General features: G+C 37.7%; 3 protein-coding genes and 1 long non-coding RNA gene across 11 annotated transcripts in view; 3 read left to right on the top strand and 1 right to left on the bottom strand.

Annotated features, from left to right (window-relative positions):
* The window catches only part of LOC144963016 (uncharacterized), a 34,034-nt gene extending 30,933 nt beyond the window's left edge, over nucleotides 1-3,101 (bottom strand). The window contains exon 1 of the mRNA XM_078896579.1: nucleotides 2,667-3,101. Coding sequence (XP_078752705.1) covers nucleotides 2,667-2,751 — 85 coding nt within the window. The 5' untranslated portion in view covers nucleotides 2,752-3,101. The remainder of the gene's footprint in view (nucleotides 1-2,666) is intronic.
* A 2,862-nt stretch (nucleotides 3,102-5,963) lies between these two features.
* LOC144963012 (chloride channel CLIC-like protein 1) overlaps nucleotides 5,964-24,748 on the top strand; it is a 39,349-nt gene continuing 20,564 nt past the window's right edge. For 2 of the 8 annotated variants that reach the window (XM_078896571.1, XM_078896575.1), the window contains exons 1-2: nucleotides 5,964-6,035; nucleotides 20,550-20,709. In XM_078896571.1, coding sequence (XP_078752697.1) covers nucleotides 20,575-20,709 — 135 coding nt within the window. In that variant the 5' untranslated portion in view covers nucleotides 5,964-6,035; nucleotides 20,550-20,574. Of the gene's footprint in view, nucleotides 6,152-20,549; nucleotides 20,710-24,748 lie in introns of all 8 variants that reach the window. The other 6 variants (XM_078896573.1, XM_078896570.1, XM_078896572.1 and 3 more) reach the window with 6 other exon arrangements.
* On the top strand, nucleotides 12,563-16,160 carry LOC144962794 (uncharacterized). The gene is made up of 4 exons (XM_078896058.1): nucleotides 12,563-12,641; nucleotides 13,233-13,775; nucleotides 13,817-14,247; nucleotides 16,143-16,160. The coding sequence occupies exons 1-4, from the start codon at nucleotides 12,563-12,565 to the stop codon at nucleotides 16,158-16,160; spliced, it is 1,071 nt and encodes a 356-aa protein (XP_078752184.1).
* Nucleotides 24,114-24,748, top strand: part of LOC144963015 (uncharacterized) — a 1,471-nt gene continuing 836 nt past the window's right edge. Inside the window, exon 1 of the long non-coding RNA XR_013643560.1 lies at nucleotides 24,114-24,371. This is a non-coding gene — a long non-coding RNA (uncharacterized LOC144963015). The remainder of the gene's footprint in view (nucleotides 24,372-24,748) is intronic.

Genomic DNA, 24,748 nt, shown 5'->3' with positions numbered 1-24,748 from the left:
CCACTTCTAATCCTACCACTATTACTACTACTACTACATACTAATACTATTACTGTTGGTCAAATGATGGGAAATTCACACATATCACAGACAAGTTAAATACTTCTAGAGGATTCATTTTGAACCATTTTGTTCCTAAAGCTACCCGGTTGGTAATGAAAAAAAAAAAAAAATCACTCATACAAAATAATAAATCCTTAAAAAAAGATCATTAAATGTTTAAAAACAAAATAGAGTAATTTTAGTAATTACAAAGGGAAATAATCCATTTATGTTTAAGCTTATCAGCAATACAGTTTTTAATTGAAAGCTTCATTGCCAAAGATGTTAGTTAAATTTAATTTTCACTTAAAATTTTCTATTTAACAAGTGGTAAAAGCTTAAATGTGGCCTGAGGCCATCTAAAGTATAAAATAAGCTTAAATGCATAATTCTATGCAAATCCTTAAAAAGTTATGAGAAAAATATTGGTGAAAACCGGCAACATATATAACTAACTGAAATGAAAACAATAGTATACTAACTGTGATGCATCATTCAGAAAAAAAAAAAAGAAACACGGTCAACAATTGATGTATGACATGTTGTCATTTTCAACATCATTCATGCTTGAGAAAACAAAAAAAAATCAAAATATTACAACAACAAAAATCGTACTAAATCCCTTGGAATTGTATCCACGTATTTGAGTCCAATTGAGTCCAAGAATCGTACTAAAATATGATTAATCGTACCGGTTGGCAGGTCTGCTATAACAAAGTCTGAGACATCGTAGTCCAAGATTCGGGAAAGTCCGAGCCTATGAAAAGTAAGCTATTCAAAGAGTCAGACTTTGTCTCTATCAAATCTCGGACTACGCATGTGAAGTCTCAGACTACAGAGATCAATATATTTTTAACTGGGGTTTCCCTGGAAAAGTATGACAAAACGTCATTGAAATGTGTTACTTTTCCAGCTGCGCATGCAAAGTAGCATAGAAATCATATCTATTGCCTCTTTTTGTTTGTTTTGATCGGTTTTTTTTTCCCTACAAAAGACTTTCAGAACTCAGAAGCTCATAATAATCATGTCCCGAACAGCCTTGCCCTGGCAACCACCTAGAACAAAATGTGTCTATTATTTTATGTGAGGGGGGGGGGGGGGGGGGGGGGAGAGGTAGTGTGAGAAGTTTAAAGCAGTAAAAATTGTGAATGCGTATGACATGGTTTTAGTAAATATAAGTAATGGTGGCACTTATATGATGCTTATCCACAGTGTAGCCATGTTCTAAGCGCTGTACAATTATTTCCTCCAGCCAGTAGCAAATATACTTTTAATATTTAAGTCCCAGACTCGCTATTTACACCTGCTAGATTGTGTGTGTAAATTTCACCCGTTTAGTCCCTCGTTCAGTCTAAGATTTTGCATAGATAGTCCGGCTTCACGAATAGTTTGTAACGCAGTTTAGTCCGAGACAATGGAAATAGTCTCAGACAATCGTCACAGTCTTGGTCCATGAATCAGACCCCATGTGTCGCAATACAATAGCTTCATTAGGGTGTGAACATACAGTATTGTGATAAATACTCACACTTTGCGTGTCTGATTGTGTTTTAAGCCAGGCAAGCACTTAAGATGGCTATGCCTGAGACTGCCTAGAAATTCATATTACATTACAAGAAGTGATTACATGTTTTTTAAAAATTCAAGTTGTTGTTAATGGTGTTCAATGAAACAAATGTTTCCATTGGCTGTACTCTAGAATACAACTCGCAGTAATCAACTTTTTTTTCCGGATTGTCTTCTTGTTTTATGACTTGATTATCTTTTTTTTTTGGGGTGGGGGGGGGGGGGGGTGTGTCAGACTAAAAATTCACGAAGGCTACAGCACAACGCAACGTGCTCTGCTTTACTCTCTCTCTCTCTCTTCTTAGTGGCCAATGTGTTGTCCTTTTGTCTCAGTGTAGTTCGTCGAAACCATGAAACCATTTGTGGATGCTGTGAAAAATTTACGAAGACAATGAAGGACAAAATTTTGGAATTCTGTCCTTGTTCATTCAGGCACCGTAATAATAATATTAATAATAATAATAATAATAATAATAATAATAATAATAATAATAATAATAATAATAATAATAATAATAATAATTATAATAATAATAATAATAATACAGTGGGACCTCTCTAATCGTGAATTGTCCATCACCACCAAAATCTTCCTGATCCGAAAGCTCCTCGTGCTAGCATGTCTTTCAATTTGTGTTTTCACCATGAATCTTTTGTCATGCGTTTATTTATTCAATTTGTCAATATATAATTGTGGCATTCTAAATACTCTAGAACAAACCTTGATAGATTTATGACAGTTTAAACTTTCCTAATTCGACCATTGTTTTGGTTTTCCATCGCCATTTTGTTTTATGTATTGAAAGCAGTCCTAGGTTTTTTGGTTTTTTTTTTCTATTAGGGTTAGCTCGAGGTAGGAGGACAGGGTTAGTTGAAGGTACTAGGCTACTAGGTTATATTTTTTAGTTGGGGGAATATTTGAGTTGTTTCTCTTAGCACGAGGAGCTTTCGGAAGGCGTCCCAAATAATTACAAAGTAATGAAGTTGAATGGGGGTGTCGGGGTGGAAAAAGACGTTTATAATAAAAGTAGGTTTCCATAAAAGTAAGTCTTGCTAACCTGTTTTGTACTGGTTTGCTTCAATATGATGTAATACCAAAACCACCAGTTGAAAGAAAATGTTGGTGAAATATTTCATTTTCATGTCTGTATCTCTTAAAGATATATCAATATAATAGCATTATGAGTGATTATGAATGTGAATATGACAACATCCGACGGGCACTGTCAATTAGACCACCCTGATTCTGATGGATATTGATTAACAAGCAGTCGGTGGCTCCTCCGCTCTTGTTCAATCTGGCATGTCAGAATCTCATTTTTAATGTGAAAACACGATTAATTACCATCCCAAAATAATTAGTAATTTTAAAAAGTTGAGGGTTCCAAGATCAGATCATAACAATACATGAAGTAAGCACACAGACAGGAAATATGAAACAGGAAATCATTTTGAAGGACCTGTAGACAGCTGTGTTTTCCGTCCACAAGTGGACTGAATACACGGCTGTGCATTCAGTACACCGGAAGAGATTATAAGGGCTAAACTGTTTGACCGAGCGCGAGAATGCGAGCGAGGTGGCCGACTGTTTTAGCACAGCGTAACTGTAACAGGGGTGGGGTGAGTTAGAGGTTCGAGTTCCTTCCTAGGCAAAATATTTCTTTCTTTCTTTCTTTCTTTTTTTTTTTTGTGTGTGCTCCCTTGGCAAAATTTCTTAATTTTCAACTTCAACACGTTGACACCATTCTTGGTGACCCGAGAAGTTTGATCGACTTTAAACATGTTTTATTTATTGACTATTACTCACTTTTAAATTCATTATTTTAATTTAGGACACAATGAAGTCTTTGGATAATCGGCATTCCAGTTACCGGCTTCGACATTATTATTATTATTATTATTATTATTATTATTATTATTATTATTATTATTATTATTATTATTATTATTATTATTATTATTATTATTATTATTATTATTATTATTATTATTATTATTATTATTATTATTATTATTATTATTATTATTATTATTATTATTATTATATTACCATGCACTTTTCACTACGTGTTGTCTTGACTTTTGAAATAAGATCGTTTAATAAATATTGGAATGAAATCAAACGATATTGTTTAATCTGTTCCCCATTGTTGCTTTCATTTTATGTCACTTGTTGCATCTGTGTATTCTGTTCTCGAATTCATGAACAGCCACGTGCAATTGTATTCTATAAATATAACAGTAATGTCTTCTTATACTAAAAGGGGGGTAATTAATTTCAATAGGTGTTGCTGTGAGATTTTGTCCTCGTCCTGGAGTTCTGTGGGTGGAATTGCCCTTAGGGTAGGGGAAAGTTGGCTGTCTTGGGTTGGTTGTTGATAAGCCTTTTACCTTGCTGTCTTCCCATCGCCCTTTTCTAATTTATTCTTTCCATGTTCTTGTTCTAGAACATAATTGAGACTATTGGCTTCCCCTGCCTGGAATCATATAGTGGGAGGGAGATAGTTAAATAGCTTTGCCCACACTTGACTTGTCTGTGAGAAGTGCTACTTTTACTTCTTTTTAAAAACTTTTTTGTTTGTTTGTTTGTTTGATAGATCATCTCCCTGACTCTGAGAGTCTTAATTAAATATGAGTATGAATAACTATCTAGTACTGATCTCCCTTTTGACGAGAAAATCCTTCTCGATGTCTGTGTGAGTGTTATACTTTGTGGTCATACATTGGGTAGACTGCTGTTGGGACATATTTAGGCTTTATTCTTGGCACCTGTGACCCAAGATTGCAGGCATATTTAGAATCGCCCTTTATGTTTTGTGTACCCTTTTCTCTTTCATTAAAACAACCGCAACTTGTCATAATCACATCTCCTTTTGGTGGACTCTTCATGGGTCAACATCCTGACTAAACTGTCTCCTTATCCCTCTATACTATGCCATTTGGATTCCATATCATTTACTATCACTTCTACGTGTCCTGTTCTTCAATGGGACCATTTAGTTTAGCCTGGGGTTGGGCTCTTGAAGGAAATGGTGCATTTATTGTTCTCTACAATAAGATAGGTTTTATAATAATTTGCATTTGCAATCATTTGAGGGTATTATGTGTCAACCAAATTGTTTCAAACTATACTATCTACTTAGGCCTTTTAAATGGCGAACTTGTCCCCATGGGGTAACTGACCCCCCCCCCCCCAATTATGGACAGGGAGATCATTTGCTGTTGCTCTCATCCCATTCCCCTATACGTTTTCCAACTTGCTCCTGTCTTGGAATAAAATTACTTGGTTTTGTCCTGAGACCTTGGCTGAGAGGGAAGCAGTCAAATGTATAGTTAGTTTTTGAAGATTTTTTTTTTTTACCTTGTAAGTCACCTCTTTGTTATATAATGTTATATTTTAAATCCTTTTTGTTGTTGTTATACAATGACTTGTAAGCAGTTGAGCTAATGTGTTATAGTTGTATCCTGTGCTTGAGTCTGAAAGAGACTTTTAGGTGATCTCAAACTAAGTAGATGATCAGCTATTGGAATCTACATCTGTTCACTTTGCCTTTTTTTTCTCGTGTGCTAATATAACTTGTAAAACTAGAATTTTTTGACAGGTATTCCATTTTCTTCCTTTCTACTAGCCCTAAAATTACCTCAATGTTTCATAAGTGCCATTAAAACTGTAATACCAATAAAGTCCTAAAAAGAACGTAGATCTTCCTTGCGGCTAACGCCGTTATTGCTTAAACCAAAAGTGTCCCAAGCCCGCAACCTTATAAATAAGGATAGGAGCCAAAAAACAATCATGCGAGTACAAGTAGCTACGAAGCAGTCATTAATCCCCCCTCTCTCTCTCTCTCTCTCTTTCTCTCTTTCTCTCTCTCTCTCTCTCTCTCTCTCTCTCTCTTTCTTTCTTTCTTTCTCTCACATCTGTGTATTCAGTACACAGGTGGACGGAAAACACAGCGGTGTATTCAGTCCACTGGTGGGCGGAAAACACTGCTTTGTATTTGGTTCACTTGTGGACGGAAAACACAGTTCCATCATTTAATTCGTGCTTCTTGACCCGACTGTGACCCACAAATCGTCCTTACCTGACCCCAGACATTATTCCACATAAATTTAAGATACACCTATTTCATTTTGTCAATCCCTACAGGCTAAGTGATTTTTTTTTTTTTTACAATTCGTGTGTTAGGTGTGTGTGTGTGTGTGTGTGTGTGTGTGTGTGTGTGTGTGTGTGTGTGTGTGTGTGTGTGCACGAGTGTCTGGCATGGACTCAAAGGTATCTATGGTGTCTGGTGAGCACTGGGCCTTGAATGAATACATTGTGATCTCAACCTTTATGATTGCGCGTATATCTAGACAAAGCAAATTGTAAACAATCTGAATGATGACGATCAAGGCTATATTATCTAGTATCTAGTGATCTCAGTCGGGTACTAGACTAGACTTTAGATCACATCAATGATGATCCTTATCTTTTACTTTTAGATTGTATCATATCTTTATTTGATATATATCTTCTTAGCTATAATTAATAAGCTTCTTTGAGGTTGGTTTATATTATAGTTTTAGTTATAAATCGCACATTTCCTAACAACTAAGAACTCCGCAAACCAAGCCAATAATGTTTCATTCAGAATACGGTCAGAATATGAAAACACTCATACTCTATAAATATAGGCATAGGCATTAAAGTGAAAAGTAAAGGCACCTAAACTGAAAAAAAAAATTAGTAGATATCAACAAAAGGAATGACAAGATTGCTTTGACAGCAATACGGGCGTCGTATCTCGTCTTACATGTGAAGTGTTGATATTGTGTTGGCTTGGAACACTACTGTGTTAAGCGCTTAGACTTAGAGTTAGAGCACATTTAGTAATTTATTTAGTATTTATTGGACATTGCATGAAATCAAATGATGACTTTGTTTTCTTTTCTTTCTTTTATTTTGTTCTCTTTGATTATAATGGTAATATCGCCACCTCAACCTGTAACTTGTAATAAATTTATTTGCATTCTTCTTCTTCTTCTTCTTCTTCTTCTTCTTCTTCTTCTTCTTCTTCTTCTTCTTCTTCTTCTTCTTCTTCTTCTCCTTCTTCTTCTTCTTCTTCTTCTTCTTCTTCTTCTTCTTCTTCTTCTTCTTCTTCGTCTTCTTCTTCGTCTTCCATTAAGACCAAAGCTTCAGGATGAAGATTGTATGGCTGTCTTTTCAGTAACAGCGGGTTTAGAAGGAGGCAGGGGGCGATTTTTTTAAAGTCATCAGTCGAAAGGGCTTGTTTACAAGTGTTTGTAGGGACTTCCAAACTTGTATGGTGGAGGGGAAGAAAGAGTAAAGATGATGGTTTGTTCTTGAGTTGGGGATTTCAAAATTAAAAACTGAGTTTCTTTCTTTGTTGTTGTTCCATTTCAAATGGCAAGTTGGAATTTCAAAGCTTTCTGTTTTGTGCTTTGTGGAATAGGAGGAGTTTGTTGTTAGAACGACTTTCATGTAGCGGTTTCCATTGGAGCTCATTTATGAGCTGGGTTATACTCGTATCCCGATCATAGTTTCCACTGACAAATCTGGCTGCCTGATGTTGGACTCTTTCTAGCTCATTGATTTCTCGTGATGTGCATGGGTCCCACACTGAGCTACTATATTCCAGTATGGGCCAGACATATAGCATTTCTTTTTCACAGATTGGTGGCAGTGGTAGATTTGTCTGTTGAGGAAGGCCATGGTTCTATTTGCCTTAGTAGCTGTGTTGGCAATATGCTTCTTCCTCTTCATACTACTGTCCAAGGTCACGCTGAGGTACTTTGCATTTTCCACATAATGTAGGGCTTCGTTATCGATTTCAGAATGGGAGGCGATTATGCTTTTCTTTTTGTTCGTCACCCTTAGGACATAACACTTTTTGGGATGGATATTTCCATTTTGCCTCCCAGCACCGCAATTTATCAAGATCTTGCTGCAGTATGACAGTATCGTCCCCTTTTTTAAATTTCTCTGTACAAGAGGCTGTCATCTGTGAACAATTTCAACATGGACCCCAGATGTACTTCAGGCATGTCATTGATGTAAATGAGAAAGAGCAGTGGCCCAAGAACAGTGCCTTGGAGTACTCCTGACTCAACTGTTGTTGTGTTTGACTCTTTACCTTCGACAATTACTCTGTTAATAAGAAATGATTCAATCCAGATGATTAACAATCCCATACTGTTTGATTTTAAGAAGCAAACTTCTGTGATGGACTTTGTCGAAAGCTTTTGAGAAGTCCAATAGGATTGCATCTGTCTGTCTGCAATTTTCCAGTGTTTCAAAAAGTCAAAGGAGATTGATAGCAGCTGTGTTTCACATGATCGTCGAGCTCGAAATCCATGCTGAGAGTCAGAGAGGATATTGTTTTCTTCCATAATTGAGCTGTATACAATGTGCTCTAAAATTTTGCAACTCACAGATGTCAGTGAGATTGAATGATAGTTTTCTGGTAGCGTTTTGTCTCCATTCTTAAATATTGGGACGATGATAGCCTGCTTCCAATCATTTGGCACAACTCCTCGGTCTAGTGAAGATTGGAATATAAGGGATAGTACTGAGGCAATCTCATCTGCACAATTTTTGAGAAGTCATGCTAGAATTCCATCTGGTCCAGTTGCTTTTTGGGTATTTAAACCTTTGAGTTATTTTGTTATTCCTTTTACGTTCACATGGATGTCAGCCATTTTCTGATTCATAATGTCACTTTGTTTTTTAATGTGATTATGTAGATTGTCCTGTGAATCTCACGAAAAGATGGAGCAAAACTGTTCATTGAGGATATTTGCCTTTTTTAAAGATGGTAAGTTTCGTGCTTGTCTTTCAATTCGGCAATGGTGTTGTTTCCGCCCTTCGATTTCGCTTTAATGTATTCTTCTTCTTCTTCTTCGTTCCCGTCACGTCACATGGTCAGTCCGGTCTGGTGAATGAAGCCCACAGTGGTCCTGAGGTCGTCCTCACTGCCGTACAGCTTCTTTGAGTATGGGGTTGGGTCAGGCCAGAAGTTCCTTCTCAACTGGTTGTACTTTGGACATTCCATTAGGACATGATGTCCATTTTCATTTTCAAGTCCGCAGTCACATTGTCCAGAGGCACCTGCTCTGGACATCCTCCACATATGTTCCTTTAACTGGTTGTGTCCAGTTCTCAGTCTGAAGATGATGACCTGTTCCTTTCTGTCGAGCACCTTGATTGGGTCATTCTGGGTGCTTCTCTCTCCATCTCTGAGACTGGATAAATTTGGCCATTTTGTTAATTTCTCCTGTTGAGTACATTGGGGAGGGTTGCTGCATGCGACTGCCTGCCTTTGCCAGTTGGTCAGCGATCTGATTTCCAAGTATCCCACAGTGTCCTGGAATCCACTGCAGTACAATGTTGGTAAACTTGCTTAGCTTCATGAGGTCTTCCACCAAGGCATCTATATCATCCGCAAAGGACATCATTATATCCTCCAGAATTTTCTTAGCATCTGTTAAAATCACTATGTGTCTTGGTTTTTCATTTTCTGAGAGGATTTGCTTAACAGCTTCATGGATTGCATCTGCCTCTGACTTGTAGATTGAAGTGCGAGTACCAGTCGGTTTGCTGATCTCCTTTTGTTGACCATTTGTGTACTCGATGTGCACTCCCAGGCCCCCGCACGTGTGTTCTTTATTGCATGAACCATCGGTATAGATTCTTGTCCATTTTTTTTCAGGGTAGTTTTGATCAATGCACTTCTGTACAGACTTCTTGATTTCTTCACCGTGTTTTTGTTTTGTTGAAATGTCACCAACGGAAGTCTTGACAAGTGATTTTGCCTTTTCCAAATTGGTACTCTGATATTTGCTTTGCATTTTTGGGTCATTATTCCGTCAAGTTCGTGATCTTTTTCAATTTGCTGGGCTCTTTCAATAAAATGGGATCTTTTCAGCCGCCTAGTTTTCTTTTGTTGCGCTCTAGCGTGAAGAGGCTGATCTGTCATTGTTTTCACGTCTGTGTATTGTTTCAAAATTTTTGATTCTCTTCTTGCTGATAGAGATGTAAGTCCTGTTATGGTTTCCATTGCATGAATCGGTGTCGATTTCATTCCTCCACTTATTATCCTCATGTTGCTGTTTTGCACTTTGTCCAGTTTTTCCATTTGAGTTTTGGAGCAGTTTCCCCATGCAGATATCCCGTATTCTTGCGCTGGTCTCACATATCCTGTGTAAGTTTGTTTCAGTATATCGGAGCTAGCTCCCCAAGTTTTTCCAGCTAGTTTTTTCAAGAGTTGTGTTCGCTTTACCCCAACTTTCTGACTGTTACTGATTTGATTTTTCCATGTTAGTCTTGGGTCAAAATGGATTCCTAGGTATTTTGGTACGTCGTCTTTTTCCAATTCATGGTCTTCAATACGTAGCTTTGCTTTTTCATCTTTTGGGGAGAGGCTAAATATTGTGAACTTTGTCTTCACTGCATTTATTTTCATCGCCCAGTTGTCAGTCCATTCTTTGATATTATCCAGTGTGATTTGCATCCTGTGTTGTGCCTTGATTAAGTTTTGGTCAGAGCTAATCAGAGCTAGGTCATCTGCGTACATCAACATTTTCACTCCTCGACATAGTGTTTCTCTTATATCATTTACATAGAGAAGAAATAGTGTATAGGTGATAGTACTCCACCTTGTGGGACTCCATGTTTTAGTTTTGCTTCTCTACTTTTGTGACCTTGTGTTGTTACTCTTGCCTTTCTTGTTTTTAGGTAGTTTTGTATCCAGTTGAGCATGTTATGGGATACTTTTGATTTTTGTAGTGTATATACCAGACCTTTTTTCCACACTTTGTCGAATGCTTTTTCAAAGTCCACCCATACCACAATTTTTTTCTTTCCATCCTGAAACGAGTCTTCTATTTCTTGGGATATGTAGGTTACTTGATTTTCAGTACTCCTGTGTCTTCTGAAACCAGCTTGTTCATTTATAAGCACATTATAGTTTTCAAAATACCACATCAGTCTGGAGTTGATAATTCTTTCTATCAGCTTGCACATGCAGCTTGTAAGACTTATAGGTCGGTAATTTGCGGCTTCATTTGCTTGTTTTCCTTCTTTCTTAATTGGGACAATAATAGCCTTTTTCCATATATCTGGTATTTTACCAGTTTTCCAAGTGCTGTTGTAGAGTTGTAATAGCTTCTTTTTCGCTGTCTTTCCAAGATGGATAAGCATCTCATTTGTTACTTCGCGTGGGCCTGGCGATTTCTTTGTTTTTAACACTTTGAGAGAGCTTTCTAGTTCTTCCATAGTTAGCTTCTTTGTCATTACTTCATCTATGGCTTCCTTGAGTTCCTTTTTTTGTTTTCTGCATTCTTTTCTAACTCTTTCCTTCAGTTCTTTTTCTATTGTGTTGTCACTAATTTTTTTGAACTGCTCCATGAATAGGTCTGAAGCTTGTTGTGGACTGACAAGTTCTCCTCTTTTTCCAAAGCGGGAGGGGCGTAGTGATTCGGTTCTCTATTTAGGGCTTTTGTAAGTTTCCAAAGTTTATTTCCATCTTTTTCGAAGTTAAGGCTATGCGTTTTTTCTTTCCATGCCATTTTGGATGTCGTTGTCATTTCTTTTTTAAAGGTAGCTTCTGCCTCTTTATATGCTGCAATATTGTCATCACAGGGGTCTGCTTCAGCCTTTTCTCTTGTTTCCGATACTTCATTACTTAACTGATTAAGATCGTCTGTCCAGAGTGGTATATAATTTTTTCTTGCTCCCCTTGGGATACTTTTTTTTGCTGCTTTTAGGATGGCCTTTGTCAGTTCTTTTGCACTTTTGTTGACATTCTTGGTTTTACAGTTTATGTTTTTGCAGTGGCTGTCTGTAAGTTGTTCAAAGCTTTCCCATTTTGCTCTTTTGTAGTTCCATCTTGGGATAGTTTGTGTTTTGTTTTCATTTTGATGATAGAGGTTTGTGATGATTGGCCTATGGTCGCTACCACCCAGTTGGGGCTGTACTGTTCTATTTATCGTCTTTACTATATCATCTGTGGCAAACGTAAGATCTGGGGTAGATGTGGTTTTCCACGCTCTTGAGAAATATGTGTCCTCATCTTCATCGTCATACAATAGTTGAAGTTTTGTTTCAATTTGCCAGTTTTCTACTGTTTCACCACGTTTGTCCATATCTCCATATCCCCAGCTTTGAGAGTGACTGTTAAAGTCCCCAAGTACCAGACATCTTTCTTCCTGGATTTTTATCTTGTCTAAATGAAGCTCTTTGTTTGGTGGGCAATAGCAGTTAAAAATCAGGAGTTCTTTCTTTCCGATACATACTTTAATTTGCTGTATTTCTGATTGCTCTTGTGTATCAATTTTTTTGCCTGCAGTGGGGTAGTCGTTTTTTACTAATGTCATCACGCCTCCTTTGTGATCCTTTCTATCATGCCTTATTACCTGGTACCCTCTGATGGCAAATCTCATGTTGTCCGTGAGGTGAGTTTCTTGAATGCAGGCAATTTTGATGTCCTGCTCTTTGAGTCTCTTTTCAAGGGCTATTTTCTTCTTCGCAACGCCTTCAGCATTCCATTGGAGGATTTTAATTGTGTTTGGTGTTCCAGTCACATGTAACCTTGATCCTCCTCCCCTGGTTCCGCAAGATGAAGTCAAGGTACCACCAGATCGCTTGGGTGGGCCATTGAGGCCCGGCACTAGGCCCGTCCGGCGGGATTCCACGGGCTTCGCACCACATCGGATTTGATTATTGTGACGTGTCATATTGGGATTTAAGCATGCAGTGGCAGTTTCCAGTTTCCTGTGATATTTGCGCCTTCCGGCCCCGTTGCTCTGTCTTCGGCGTGCTGTTTTTCAGGATTTGCTTCCTTAGCCTTTGACCATCCAAGGTCTGTCCACAAGGCAGTGGCGGTTTTGTTTCAGAGTGTCCTTCTCTTACGAACTCCATCTGTCCGGGTTTTTGCTCAGAGTGTCCTTCTCTTAGATGGATGTCGGTCCCCCGATGACGAGCTCCATCTACCCGTGGTCAGATGGTCTAAGTTGGGAATCCGGGAGGATGTCCTGTAGAGAGTCAGTCCCTTTTCACCCTCCCCCACGTCGTGGACAACACCCACACCCAAGGGTGTGGACTAGGGGAAGCTGAACTCGACGGTTGATTTCCTCCCTTCTTCCTTCCTTGTTGACGATGCTGACCGTTGTAGATCATTCTTGGTCTGGCCTCTCACTTACAATCATCGAGACACGCAAGCCCTCCGACCGCGACAAGGTCTTATGATCCATCGGAGAGTAATGTATTCAAAAAGTTGTTGTTTTGTTGTCTCCTGTGGCGATCTCCGTTTCCTACGAACTACGAAGACTTACCACATACTGCTGACTGCAAGACTACTCTACACGCCAGATCAGACAAAAACGTAAACACGAGAGAACTCATTAAATTTATAAAATTCACTACACATTGCTTTCATTGTTTGTTGTTTCCAGTAAAGTAGATGCTACATTGGTGACCCCGACTTAAAACAACTTAAGAGATAGGTATATATTATTATTATTACTATTTACCAGTTCAACTCTTCACAAGAACATAATAATAATAAACATATCTATCGACGCCGTAGCATTGAAATTGCCCACATTCTGGACCACTTGTCCTTCAGCGTGGTTTGCACAAAGCGAGGCACAATTTGCCTTACGCGATATAGCAAGCGATGAAACAAAGTACTACTATGTAGTGGCTGCCTTAGACTCAGACACAGCAACTAGAGTCCTTGCTATTCTATCATCACCACCCAAGGAAGGTAAATATGAAATACTGAAAAACTTCCTGCTGTCTGCATTCGGCCTTTCGGAAACAGAGAGAACGGAATCTCTACTCAACATGAATGGTTTGGGCGACTTAAAGCCATCTGAGTTAATGGACAGGATGTTAGTGCTCCTCGGCAAACACAAGCCCTGTCTGCTCTTCAGACAGTTATTCTTAAGACAACTTCCAGCAAACATCAGACTTCCATTAGCAAACTCGTCCAACCTGGATGATTACAGGGCACTTGCCAGAGAAGCTGACAATTTTTTCTACGCTGCTCACTCAAACTCTAACTCCTTTTCAATTTCTTATACTACTTGTGAAGTTGACACAACAACCATGACCAGTGAAATAGATTCCCTCTGCTGGTACCATCAACGGTTTGATTCAAATGCCCGTCAATGTGCACAAACATGCAAACTCTTCAATTCATTTAAGAAAAACAAGAAGAACCAGGGAAACGCCAAGCTGGGTCAACAGTAAATTCTGCTGTTGACCCGGATTCTTACTCAGCCAACGCGCCCACATCAAAAAATCTCCAACTCATCGTCGTCGATGAAAATTCAAACCGACGTTTTTTAGTAGATACTGGAGCTCAAGTATCTGTCACACCCGCCTCTGCGCCAGACAAAAGCTTGGGTTCCTCTGATCTCGCATTACAAGCTGCTAATGGTTCTACAATAAAAACATACGGATGCTTCGAAACTAACATACGTATTGGATCGCGTTCATTCAATGCACGACTTATCAAAGCTGATGTCAAACGTCCCCTACTTGGAGCAGATTTTCTACGTCATCATAATCTGCTTGTGGATATTCGTGGTCGACGCCTTATCGACGCTGAAACGTTTTCGCACGTACCTTGTTCAGTAAGTTCAGTTTGCGCAAACGCCGAACTCTCACCACTCGAGCCAAACTGCAATACATTCAGAAAATTATTGAATAACTATCCAGAACTACTTCAACCAACATTTTCAACGGCAACTGTGAAACATGGCGTGCAACATTTCATCACAACCAAAGGTCGCCCAGTATTCGCACGTGCTCGTCGCCTGGCTCCAGAAAAACTCTTGTGTGCAAAAAAAGAATTTTTGGAAATGGAGAAAATGGGCATAATTCAAAAATCAAAGAGCCCTTGGGCTTCCCCATTACACATGGTCCCCAAGGCTGATGGCACAATGCGTCCCTGCGGAGATTTTCGTCGACTTAACGATGCTACTATACCAGATCGATATCCTGTCCCACACATTCATGATTTTACAGCAAACTTAGACGGTAAGATCATCTTCTCGAAGATCGACCTTGTCAGAGGATACCACCAAATTCCAGTCGCTCCAGAAGACGTCCCAAAAACGGCAGTGATAACCCCTTTCGGCCTTTGGGAGTTCTTAAGAATGCCATTTGGATTAAAAAATGCAGCACAAGCATTCCAACGTTTAATGGACTCCATTTTACAAGATTTAGACTGCGTATTTTGTTATTTAGACGACATTCTGGTTGCAAGTTCAACTGAGGCAGAACACATGGAACATCTCAAAATCGTATTCGAAAGACTTAGAAACCAAGGCCTCGTTATCCGTCTTGAGAAATGTCTTTTCGGTGTGAGATCTCTTAACTTCCTTGGCCATCACATCTCGCATTCTGGATCTGTCCCAATGGCGACAAAAATTGAGGCTGTTAAACAATTTCCACAACCAAAAACCATCAAGTCACTTCAAGAGTTCCTCGGGATGTTGAATTTTTACCATCGTTTCATTCCGAGACTAGCTGAAATACTTCGACCCCTATATAGTGCTTTGAAAGTCAAAAAACAACGTCAAGCACTTACGTGGACGCAAGAAATGTTGAAAGCCTTTACTGACGGTAAAAATGCACTAAGTAACGCTACAATGTTAGCCCATCCTTGCTTGAACTCACCCCTCGCTTTAACGTCTGACGCCTCCGACCAAGCTGTGGGCGCTGTCCTTGAACAACTTAATCATCAAGGTAATTGGGAACCATTGGCATTTTTCAGCAGGCAGTTACGTAAACCTGAACAGAAATACAGTACCTTTGATAGGGAGTTGCTTGGTATTCACTTAGCCATCCGTCATTTCCGTTTCATCATTGAAGGGAGACAATTCGCTATTTTTACTGACCATAAACCATTAATCCATGCCATGTCCAAATCAACTGAACCATGGTCAGCTCGTCAACAAAGGCACTTATCTGCCATATCCGAGTTCACAACTGACATCCGACACATTTCTGGAAAAAACAACACTGTCGCAGATTGTCTCTCAAGAGCAGTTACAAACTCAGTCTCAATTGGCATCGACTATCAAGCTATGGCAGAATCCCAAGAAAATAGCATTGACATACAGGCTTACAAAACTGCATTAACAAGCCTCAAAATCGTCAAAACATCCGTTGACTCGGGTCCAGAGTTAATTTGTGACATCTCAACTGGCTACCCAAGACCTATCGTTCCTACCGACTTCAGAAGACCGGTTTTCGAAATTATTCACAATATGAGTCATCCTGGAGTTAAGGCCACAGTCAGACTTATCAGCAAGAAGTTTATCTGGCATGGTCTTAAGAAAGAAGTGTCAGCATGGGTTAAGCAATGTCACAACTGCCAATCTTCGAAAATTCAAAAACATATACGAGCACCGTTAGAAACATTCCATGTCCCAGGAAAGCGATTCTCACATATAAACATTGACGTCGTTGGACCATTACCTCAGTCAAGGGGGTTCACCCATCTCCTTACTATAATTGACAGGAACACCCGATGGCCTGAGACAATACCGTTACAAACCACAACAACAGAAGAATGTGCAAAAGCCCTGATCTCCAATTGGATCTCGCGGTTTGGTATTCCTGTTGATATGACTTCTGACAGGGGCTCACAATTTACATCCACGCTATGGAAACAGATGGCCAGTCAACTTGGTGTGCAGATTCATCACACAACTGCGTATCACCCTCAGTCCAACGGCATGATTGAACGGTTTCATCGGTCCTTGAAATCATCCCTCAAAGCTCGTCTAATAACTCCAAATTGGGTGGATGAACTACCTTGGGTTCTGCTTGGTTTAAGAACTGCACCTAAGGATGATATCGGTCATTCTCCAGCTGAAGTAGTATACGGAGAACCTTTAACAATCCCTGGAGAGTTTATACCCGACCATCCTTCAGACTTCTACGCTAAAGACTTTTTGGCAACCTTTCGGCAAAACGTGTCCCTTCATTCACCACGGCCAACACATCATCACGGCTATCATCAAACAAATTTACCCAAGAACTTGATGTCAGCAAAATATGTTTACATCCGTGTTGACACCCACCGAGGACCCCTTCAGAAGCCGTATACAGGTCCCTATGTTGTCATAACCCCTGGAGATAAACAATTCCTGATCGATGTTGGTGGCAAAGCAGAACGGATTTCGATTGACCGACTTAAACCTGCATTTGTCGATTCTACGCAACCAGTTTCCCTTGCCACCCCACCTCGTCGTGGACGCCCACCGAATATGAACAGAAAGTTATCGAACAGAAACATACAAAACTCCCGTACTGCTTCCGATGATACTAACGTAGTGCCTACTAAGAAGCTATCTCGCTCAGGACGTACCATTAAACGACCTCGGTACTACGAAGATGACTAGTCCGTGTTTGGGGGGGCATGTGTGGCGATCTCCGTTTCCTACGAACTACGAAGACTTACCACATACTGCTGACTGCAAGACTACTCTACACGCCAGATCAGACAAAAAACGTAAACACGAGAGAACTCATTAAATTTATAAAATTCACTACACATTGCTTTCATTGTTTGTTGTTTCCAGTAAAGTAGATGCTACACTCCATTAATATTTGTCATGTGGTCGATATGTGCTTACCAGCATTCTTTTTATATTTACTTTTTCAAATCTTGGAACTTTGTGCATGCTTTATCTGACTTTGTTCTCTTCATCTTTCTATACTAGTTTTGCTTCTGTCTAATCAGATGTTTTAATCTACCGTCAATCCAAGCTTTACTCCAGTTTGGCGATGTTGTTTTTGTTGTAACATTATTTTCTACAATGTTGAATAATTCTCTCTTTGTTTCAGTCCACATGTCTTCGACCGAGTCTATTGATTTGTGATTTTTCAGAAATCTTTGACAAAAGACATTACAGTCATTTCTGACCTGCCAATTTCAATAAATGGATTATGCATTTTGGTGCCTTTTGTAGCTGCTCTGTTTTGTTTTTTTTTGTTTTTTTTTAAAGTCAATATGTAGGTAATATTACCATCAAACATAAAATTAGTTTTCTTGTCTTTCCCCCTATTTTGATAATTTTAAAATAATGTTTGTGGTGGACAGCAGATAATTGCAATCTCTCTTTTGTCCTTTCTCTCTCTCTCTTTTTTTTTTTTGGTTGGGGGAGGGGGTATGGACATGATATTATTACATGGTCTAAAAATAAAGCCTCAACAACCAGAAAAACAAACAATAAATAAATTAAAAACTGGGCCCGTCAAACAGAAAGAAACAGTACCATAAATGAAAATACGGTTTTACGTCAGCAGACCAAAATCGTGGTCTCTTTAGAAGGGAGAGCATGATGATAATATTATTAAAAGGCTTAGAAAAGAAAACAACAACAAAAAAATCCCAATAAATAAATAATAAAAAAACAAACATATTAACTCCACTCCACAACATTAAGAAATAGTTCAATAAATTAAATACAGTTTTACGTCAGAAGACCAAAACCTTGGTCTCCATAGCCAAGATGAGCCATTTTGGTGAGGGAGACCATATCAGAACAATAAATAAAGAACAAAAAAAAAAAAAAAAAGAATAACAAACAAAAAAAAAGACCAAAAACAAACAAACAAAACTCCACAGTATAGAAAAAGAAATAAATGAAAATAGGCTAAGGCTTTACGTCGGAAGATCATAACCATAGCCATCATCTCCCAAGCAAAAATTTAAGAATTTTATTTAAAAAAGAGAACTAGAAAAAAAGAAAACTAAATTAATTTCTATGTTGGACGACCAATACCTTACAATCTCTCTTTTGCCTTCTTCTTTTTTTTTTTTTTTTTGGGGGGGGGGGGGGGATCGGGGTGGTATAATAATAATATCATTACAAGGCTTTAACAAAAAAAATACAAGTCAAGCAATAAAAACAAACAATCAAGCAATAAAATAAAGAGAAGAAAATAACTCACCTCTTCAACAGAAAGAAACAGTTCCATAAAGGAATATACCGTTTCAGTTTCACCCCGAGAAACCAAAATCGGTCTCCCTTGCTTAATGGCCCATTTTGGCTAGGGAGACCAAGATTTTGGTCTCCCTAGACACTTCCATTTATAATTATCAGTTATTATCACTCCACCTGACATATTTGAAATATTTGGCATAGCATAAATTTTATTTGTTTATATTTCCTTGATTTGATTTTATCAAATCTATTCTTATCTTGAAATGCTTATTGATACTTTATGGATTGTTTCTAGCACAGGACCTTGCAGGTTCTCTTCATCAGACTGTTTCTTCACCGTCATCTTCATTAGACTCCTAAAAACTCTTTTTATGCACTGTCTTTGGGATATATGTTTATTCTGGTTTTGCAATCTATAGTGCATTTGTAGTTGTACAAGACATTTTGGTCCAACCAAACTTTGTCTCATCTGTTCTTAAAGGTATTCACGGTTTTTCTCACTCACTATAGAAGTGAGTATAAGGTAGACAATCCAATATTTTAGTTGTTCTCACAGTGAGACTGTGTTTTCTGACATCCAGTTTTGGTCATTGTGTGTCCAGTTTCATTTTGATTCCTTTGGTATCTTTTCCTATAAAGAAATATTTTCTCCATTTAGATGTTATGTCTTGGTCATATTTACCGCTTATCTTATAAAGTTCAGTCATGTCCCCCCCCCCCCCCCTATATCTTCTTTATTTCAAGTTTGGTAAATCCAATTTCCTCAATCTTTCTTCATAATCTAGACAGTGATCCTAGTCCTTTCGTTTTGTGGCAATTCTATGCACACCTTCAATTTGCTGGTTTTATTTTACATGACTCAATTGGAGCGCATGTTACTGCGGCATTAATTCTGAAATTATCAATCTTTGATCAAGTAAAAACTTTTAAAAAAAACAAACATCAAAATTTCAAAACAATGAGCTAAAATCAAATATTTCAAGTCCAAATATCCTTTCTAAGCAGCATTACACACTGTCGTCACATCTGCTGGCTAGGAGCCAAGTAGCCTCTACTTGATCTCATTTTTTCTTTTTGGTCAATTGCAGTGGCACCATGAAAAGAAATTAGTCTCTGTAGTGAAATATTGATAATATAAGGAAAGCAGTTATCATTTTCCTATGAAGTGGACACTATACTAACACACATTAACTTCAAGCTTCAAAATGGAAATTTAGTTTTGACACTACTATAGTCAATTCCACTACCCATGAGTACGTGTTAACGTGAATATCGCCACAACCCTCAAGTGGATTTATTGAAATTGGAACATTAGAATTGTTAGTGACATTAAGTCGATTTTTTTTTCATTGGTTACAGTACCATACTTTGGGATTTTTCTTCTTTACAGTATATAAAAATGAAGGGTCTGGGATGAGTGAACTTTTGGAGGGTTTACATTAACAATATTATAGACAGTGAATTCTGATGTGATTACGATCACTGGACTCTGCACAAGCTTGGCTAGGGTTTTACTTTTCATGAGAATCATGTGCATTTGAAAGAATGAAAACAGAAAGGTTTTGGGGGAGGAGAGATCCTCATATTTTTTATTTGAAGCTTCAAAACATCAGGAGGAATGCTTGGAATTTTTTTTTAGAATGAGACACTTAACTTCAGGGAAACTCTAAGCAGAAGTTGTTTTTAAATTTCCTCCAATTGCCAAGTGAGTGAGGAGATTTGTTGGTTGAGTTATGAAAAAACGTGTGAATTAAAACAAAAGTGTATCAAAACTGTTAAAAATCAGGCTTAATAATAACTAATAGCTAACCCTCATGTATATATTCGACTGTTTATGAGTTAACTACTTCCCCCCCCCCCCCCCACACCTTTATTTTTATTTTTTTTAAACTATACCTCGACAACTTTTACTTGACATTGATTTAATGCGTTTTAGAACAATTAATAATATTAAAGTCATGAATTTTTTTCAGTCTTCTTTATCTTCCAGCTTCAAATATGATTGTGAGAGGAACTGCCTTTTTCATTCTTTCTTTGACCTTGTCATCATGGGAATGCTTTGCTGATAACGATTTTGTCAATCCTTCAGATCTCTTGAATTTCGACCCTGTAAAGATTAAGATGAACAATGAGGTAACTTAAAAAATACTTTTAGATTATTTTTGCTCTTCATCCTTGTCCTTGCTGCTGCCCCTACAACTACCAAAACAAGTACTACAGCTGCTACCAGTACAACTACTTCTGCACTATCACTACTACAAGAACTACTACTACTACTACTACTACTACTACTACTACTACTACTACTACTACTACTACTACTACTACTACTACTACTACTACTACTACCACTACTACTACTACTACGGTTACTACTACTAGTAGTAGGACTAAGGACTGTTTCATAGCCACCTTCAAGTTTAGTTACTGGACAGTGGAGGATGATGTGGTCGCTGGTCTCTGGAGCTGCCTGACATTTCTGGCAGGCATCACTGTTCCCAAGTTTCCATCTGCACATATTTGATGCAGTTCTGCCATGTCCTGTTAAGAGGCGATTTGAGGAAACCCAGTATTTTCTGGCATTGTGGAATACAGGCATTCTTTTAATGGGATCTTTTTATGATGTTTGCTCCTCTTGGTGTTTCCCTCTTCCACATTTCTATCCAGTTTTCCTCCACGCTGAAGTCTGCCATTTTTGTTAGGTGGAAAGGTCTTCTCGATTTGAGTCTTGTTGAAGATGCTCCCTTTATGATTATTTTACTACTGCTACTACTACTACTACTACTACTACTACTACTACTACTACTACTACTACTACTACTACTACTACTACTACTACTACTACTACTACTACTACTATTACTACTACTACCACCATCACTACTAGTACAAGTTTAAAGTACTATTACTATATTTTATCTCTCTTATAATTGAAGAGTATATATTACAACTGAATTTGTCTCAATTAACTGGTTTCCCGATTTGCTCTAGCCTTTACCACGCCATTGTGATTTTTTAAAGAAAAGAAGTATGATATGGGCTTTGAAATGGTTCATTCATTGGATTTTTTGTTGTTTTGATTTTCTTTAATTTTTGGGGGGTTTTACAAGCCAATTCTTCAACGTCATGTACCAAATCAAGGTGGCTTTCATTAAAATTTTCATATTTGCAGTGAGGTAACTAATGAATTGTATAATCTGAGACTTATATTGATTGATATGGTCCCCAAACTGATTGATATCTGGATATACTGATGCAGCTATTATTGCAAAACATATGAAGATGACGTAAATAATGAGTTCCAGTTTATAATGCCATACAATTTCAGCGTAGTTATGGCATTGTCTCTTACAATTGATTGATTATTAAAGATTTTGGGGTATTATGCATGCCCATTGAAATAAGAAGAATAAATAAAATCAGAAACTTGATTCCTTTGAACCTAATGAACTTCTGATAAATGCTTTAGTGTTATCCAAATTAGATTATTGCAACACCCTTTTATTTAATGTCTCCAAAGAAAATATTAAAAGCCTTCACGTTGTAAAAAGCAGTGCTGCTAAACTCGTTTTGAAAAAATGACGAAAAATCATCAGCTTCTGATCTCCTCAGAGTTGGACCTGTTGTTACCTATTGAGAAATGCGTCATCTATAAAATATGTTCCGTTGTCTTTTAAACACTAAATATATTCATGCCCCTGCATATTTATAAGGCCTTTTAACCCCTATTTTTAGAGTAGAAATCTAAGAGCTAATAGTGATAGAACAATCTTATCTAAACCTAAAACATCCTGCAAAATTGGTCAACAATTGTTTGAATTTTCAGCACCCCATTTTTGGAATGCGAGAGAATATTTGAAGTGCTGACTCATTATCAGCTTTCAAATCTAAATTGAAAACTCACCTTTTTGTCTCACAATTTCTATTTTGTAAATGAAGTGTTTCTTATCGTGTGTGTAAAATGTAATGTCTATTGCTATGTAAGTAATTGAAATTGCTATGCTATATCTTTCATTGTATTTATTTACACGCGATTTATTTATCTTAACAATGTAAAGCACCTAGAGCCAGATGAAATCGGGGTGTTATTGTTTAAGTGAGATAATGATTATATTATCTCATCCCTTAACATAATCTAGAGTTGTCGACAACTATGGTCTCATGCCCAAGCTCATGGACCTGGGTTGAGTAGATTTTAGTTTTAGTCCCTGTTCGTGTCCCTTATTGGGTGCCAGATGTTATGGGTGTTTGTAAGAGGGGGTTTCAAGACAACCTCTTTGTTCTAAGACAGCAGACAAATGTGGCCCGTAATATAGAATAGAATGAAGGACCCACAGATAGGAGTCTCTAGGCTCACATCATAAGATTATGATGAGCCAAGCTGGAGAGAAGAAGAGAAATAAAAATTCTATGTTACGGGCCGCATTTGTCTGCTGTCTTAGGACAAAGTGGTTGTCTTGAACCCCCCTCTTATAAACACCTGTAACACGGGGTAAGGCGCTATACAAATGCCATATATTATTATTATTATTATTGTTGTCATAAAAAGACATCCGATTTAATGCCAAATAGACATTGGGCCATTGATACTCTGCAATCACCCCTTGACATGTGGCACTGACTACATACTTGGCAAAGTGAGACGTGCTGAGGCACAGATCAACGTATTGTTCTGCCCCATTAACCCTATTTTCATACTAAAATAGAAAGTCCTATTTCCTGATTTGGGGTCCATTTGGCCCCCATGACTTGCAAAGAGAAAAATACTAGAAAGTCCTATTTTCTGATTTGGGGTCCATTTGGCCCCCATGACTTGTAAAGAGAAAAATACTAGAAAGTCCTATTTTCTGATTTGGGGTCCATTTGGCCCCCATGACTTGCGCATAGTAAAATACTAGAAAGTCCTATTTATTTCTTATTTGAGGGCCATTTATCCCCCATGATTTTACTATGGAAAATTCAGTTAAAATCATATTTTCTCATTAAATGTATATAGGCAATATAAGTTTGCATCATTTTGTTGTTTTTGTTGTGACATTATGCATCCATTTATTTAGTGACATAGTCGTGTCAATATGATCCACAACTTACTAGTAGATGGCATCTACAATAATTGACTTGGTAATTTTGTTTCCTGTTTGCTGTCCAATATGATGAGCGCCAGTTTCAGTTACCTACTTTTTCATCAACTCTAATCAAGAAAAATACAAGTAAGTACTAACTCATTACTTTTTTTCATTAGATGTGATGTATGAAGATTATTCTGACTTATCCTATGTAACGAAAAATGAATCGATAGTATCGTTAATTTTATGATTGTAGTACCAGCTAGAATCGCCAAATATGAAATGATTAATCAATAATGGATAAATGAAAGCGCTAATATTCAATTTAAGGTTTCTTCAAATACTTCCTTACTTTCGCTTCTCGATTATCTTTTATTCTTGTGTGTACCCTACCTAACCACAGAGTTGTTTGTAACTTCTTATGTCAAGTGATTTATTTTCTTGTACCGTTATTCAATCTCTAAGTGAACTAAATTAGCTTAAATGTCTACATTATGTTTCAGTCATATTGTATTGATTATTGCTTTTGAATTTGCTAACTAAATGATTTGTATGGTATGTTGCTGGGTGTTTTTATTTATTTTCAGCCATCCGTTGTGTGGTCTAAATTATGTTGCATTGGACCTAAACCACGACGAATGGAGAAAGTGTAAAATCCTTGGTAGTTTGAATGCTCAGATATACATTGAGTTGCAGTCTGCTGGGGCAACCAGAGGAAGCATGAGGAAGGTATGTCACCTACTATTTATTTAAAACTGAAAGGTACCTATTACATTTATCTGTGTAATGGTTGTTAGCTCGGAATTAATAGCAGGCATCATATGAAATCTAATATGTTTGCATTGTTGGCTAGTTACAACGGGATAAAGTGGGTTTTTTTGGGGGGGGGGGGGGGGTTGTTTTTGTTATGTGTTTAAAGTTATTTCTCTTCACTCCCATGATACCTTTTATGAAAAATATTATGCTGATCTCCAATGAGAATCTGAGTTTCAATTCTGATTGTTAGAATGTCATTTCTCCAAACAGTAACAGCATTATCAAGTATGTTTCTATTGTATGAAATAGTAAAATAAATATTAAGTTGGTGTAAGATTAGCTTATCTTTA

Source organism: Berghia stephanieae, chromosome 1 (genome assembly GCF_034508935.2).
Source record: "Berghia stephanieae isolate SIO BIC M18660-M18661 chromosome 1, UCSD_Bste_1.3, whole genome shotgun sequence".
In the NCBI taxonomy this organism is placed as follows: domain Eukaryota; kingdom Metazoa; phylum Mollusca; class Gastropoda; order Nudibranchia; family Aeolidiidae; genus Berghia; species Berghia stephanieae.
This window is presented reverse-complemented; position numbering and strand designations above follow the sequence as displayed.

Excerpts from the sequence above, each read along its gene's own strand:
- LOC144962794 (XM_078896058.1), top strand. The coding sequence starts at position 12,563 with ATGGATGTCGGTCCCCCGATGACGAGCTCCATCTACCCGTGGTCAGAT. Across the intron at positions 12,642-13,232 it reads GGAATCCGGGAGGATGTCCT|CGTGGTTTGCACAAAGCGAG; the intron begins GTAGAGAGTCAG and ends CTTGTCCTTCAG. Across the intron at positions 13,776-13,816 it reads ACGGTTTGATTCAAATGCCC|AAAAACAAGAAGAACCAGGG; the intron begins GTCAATGTGCAC and ends AATTCATTTAAG.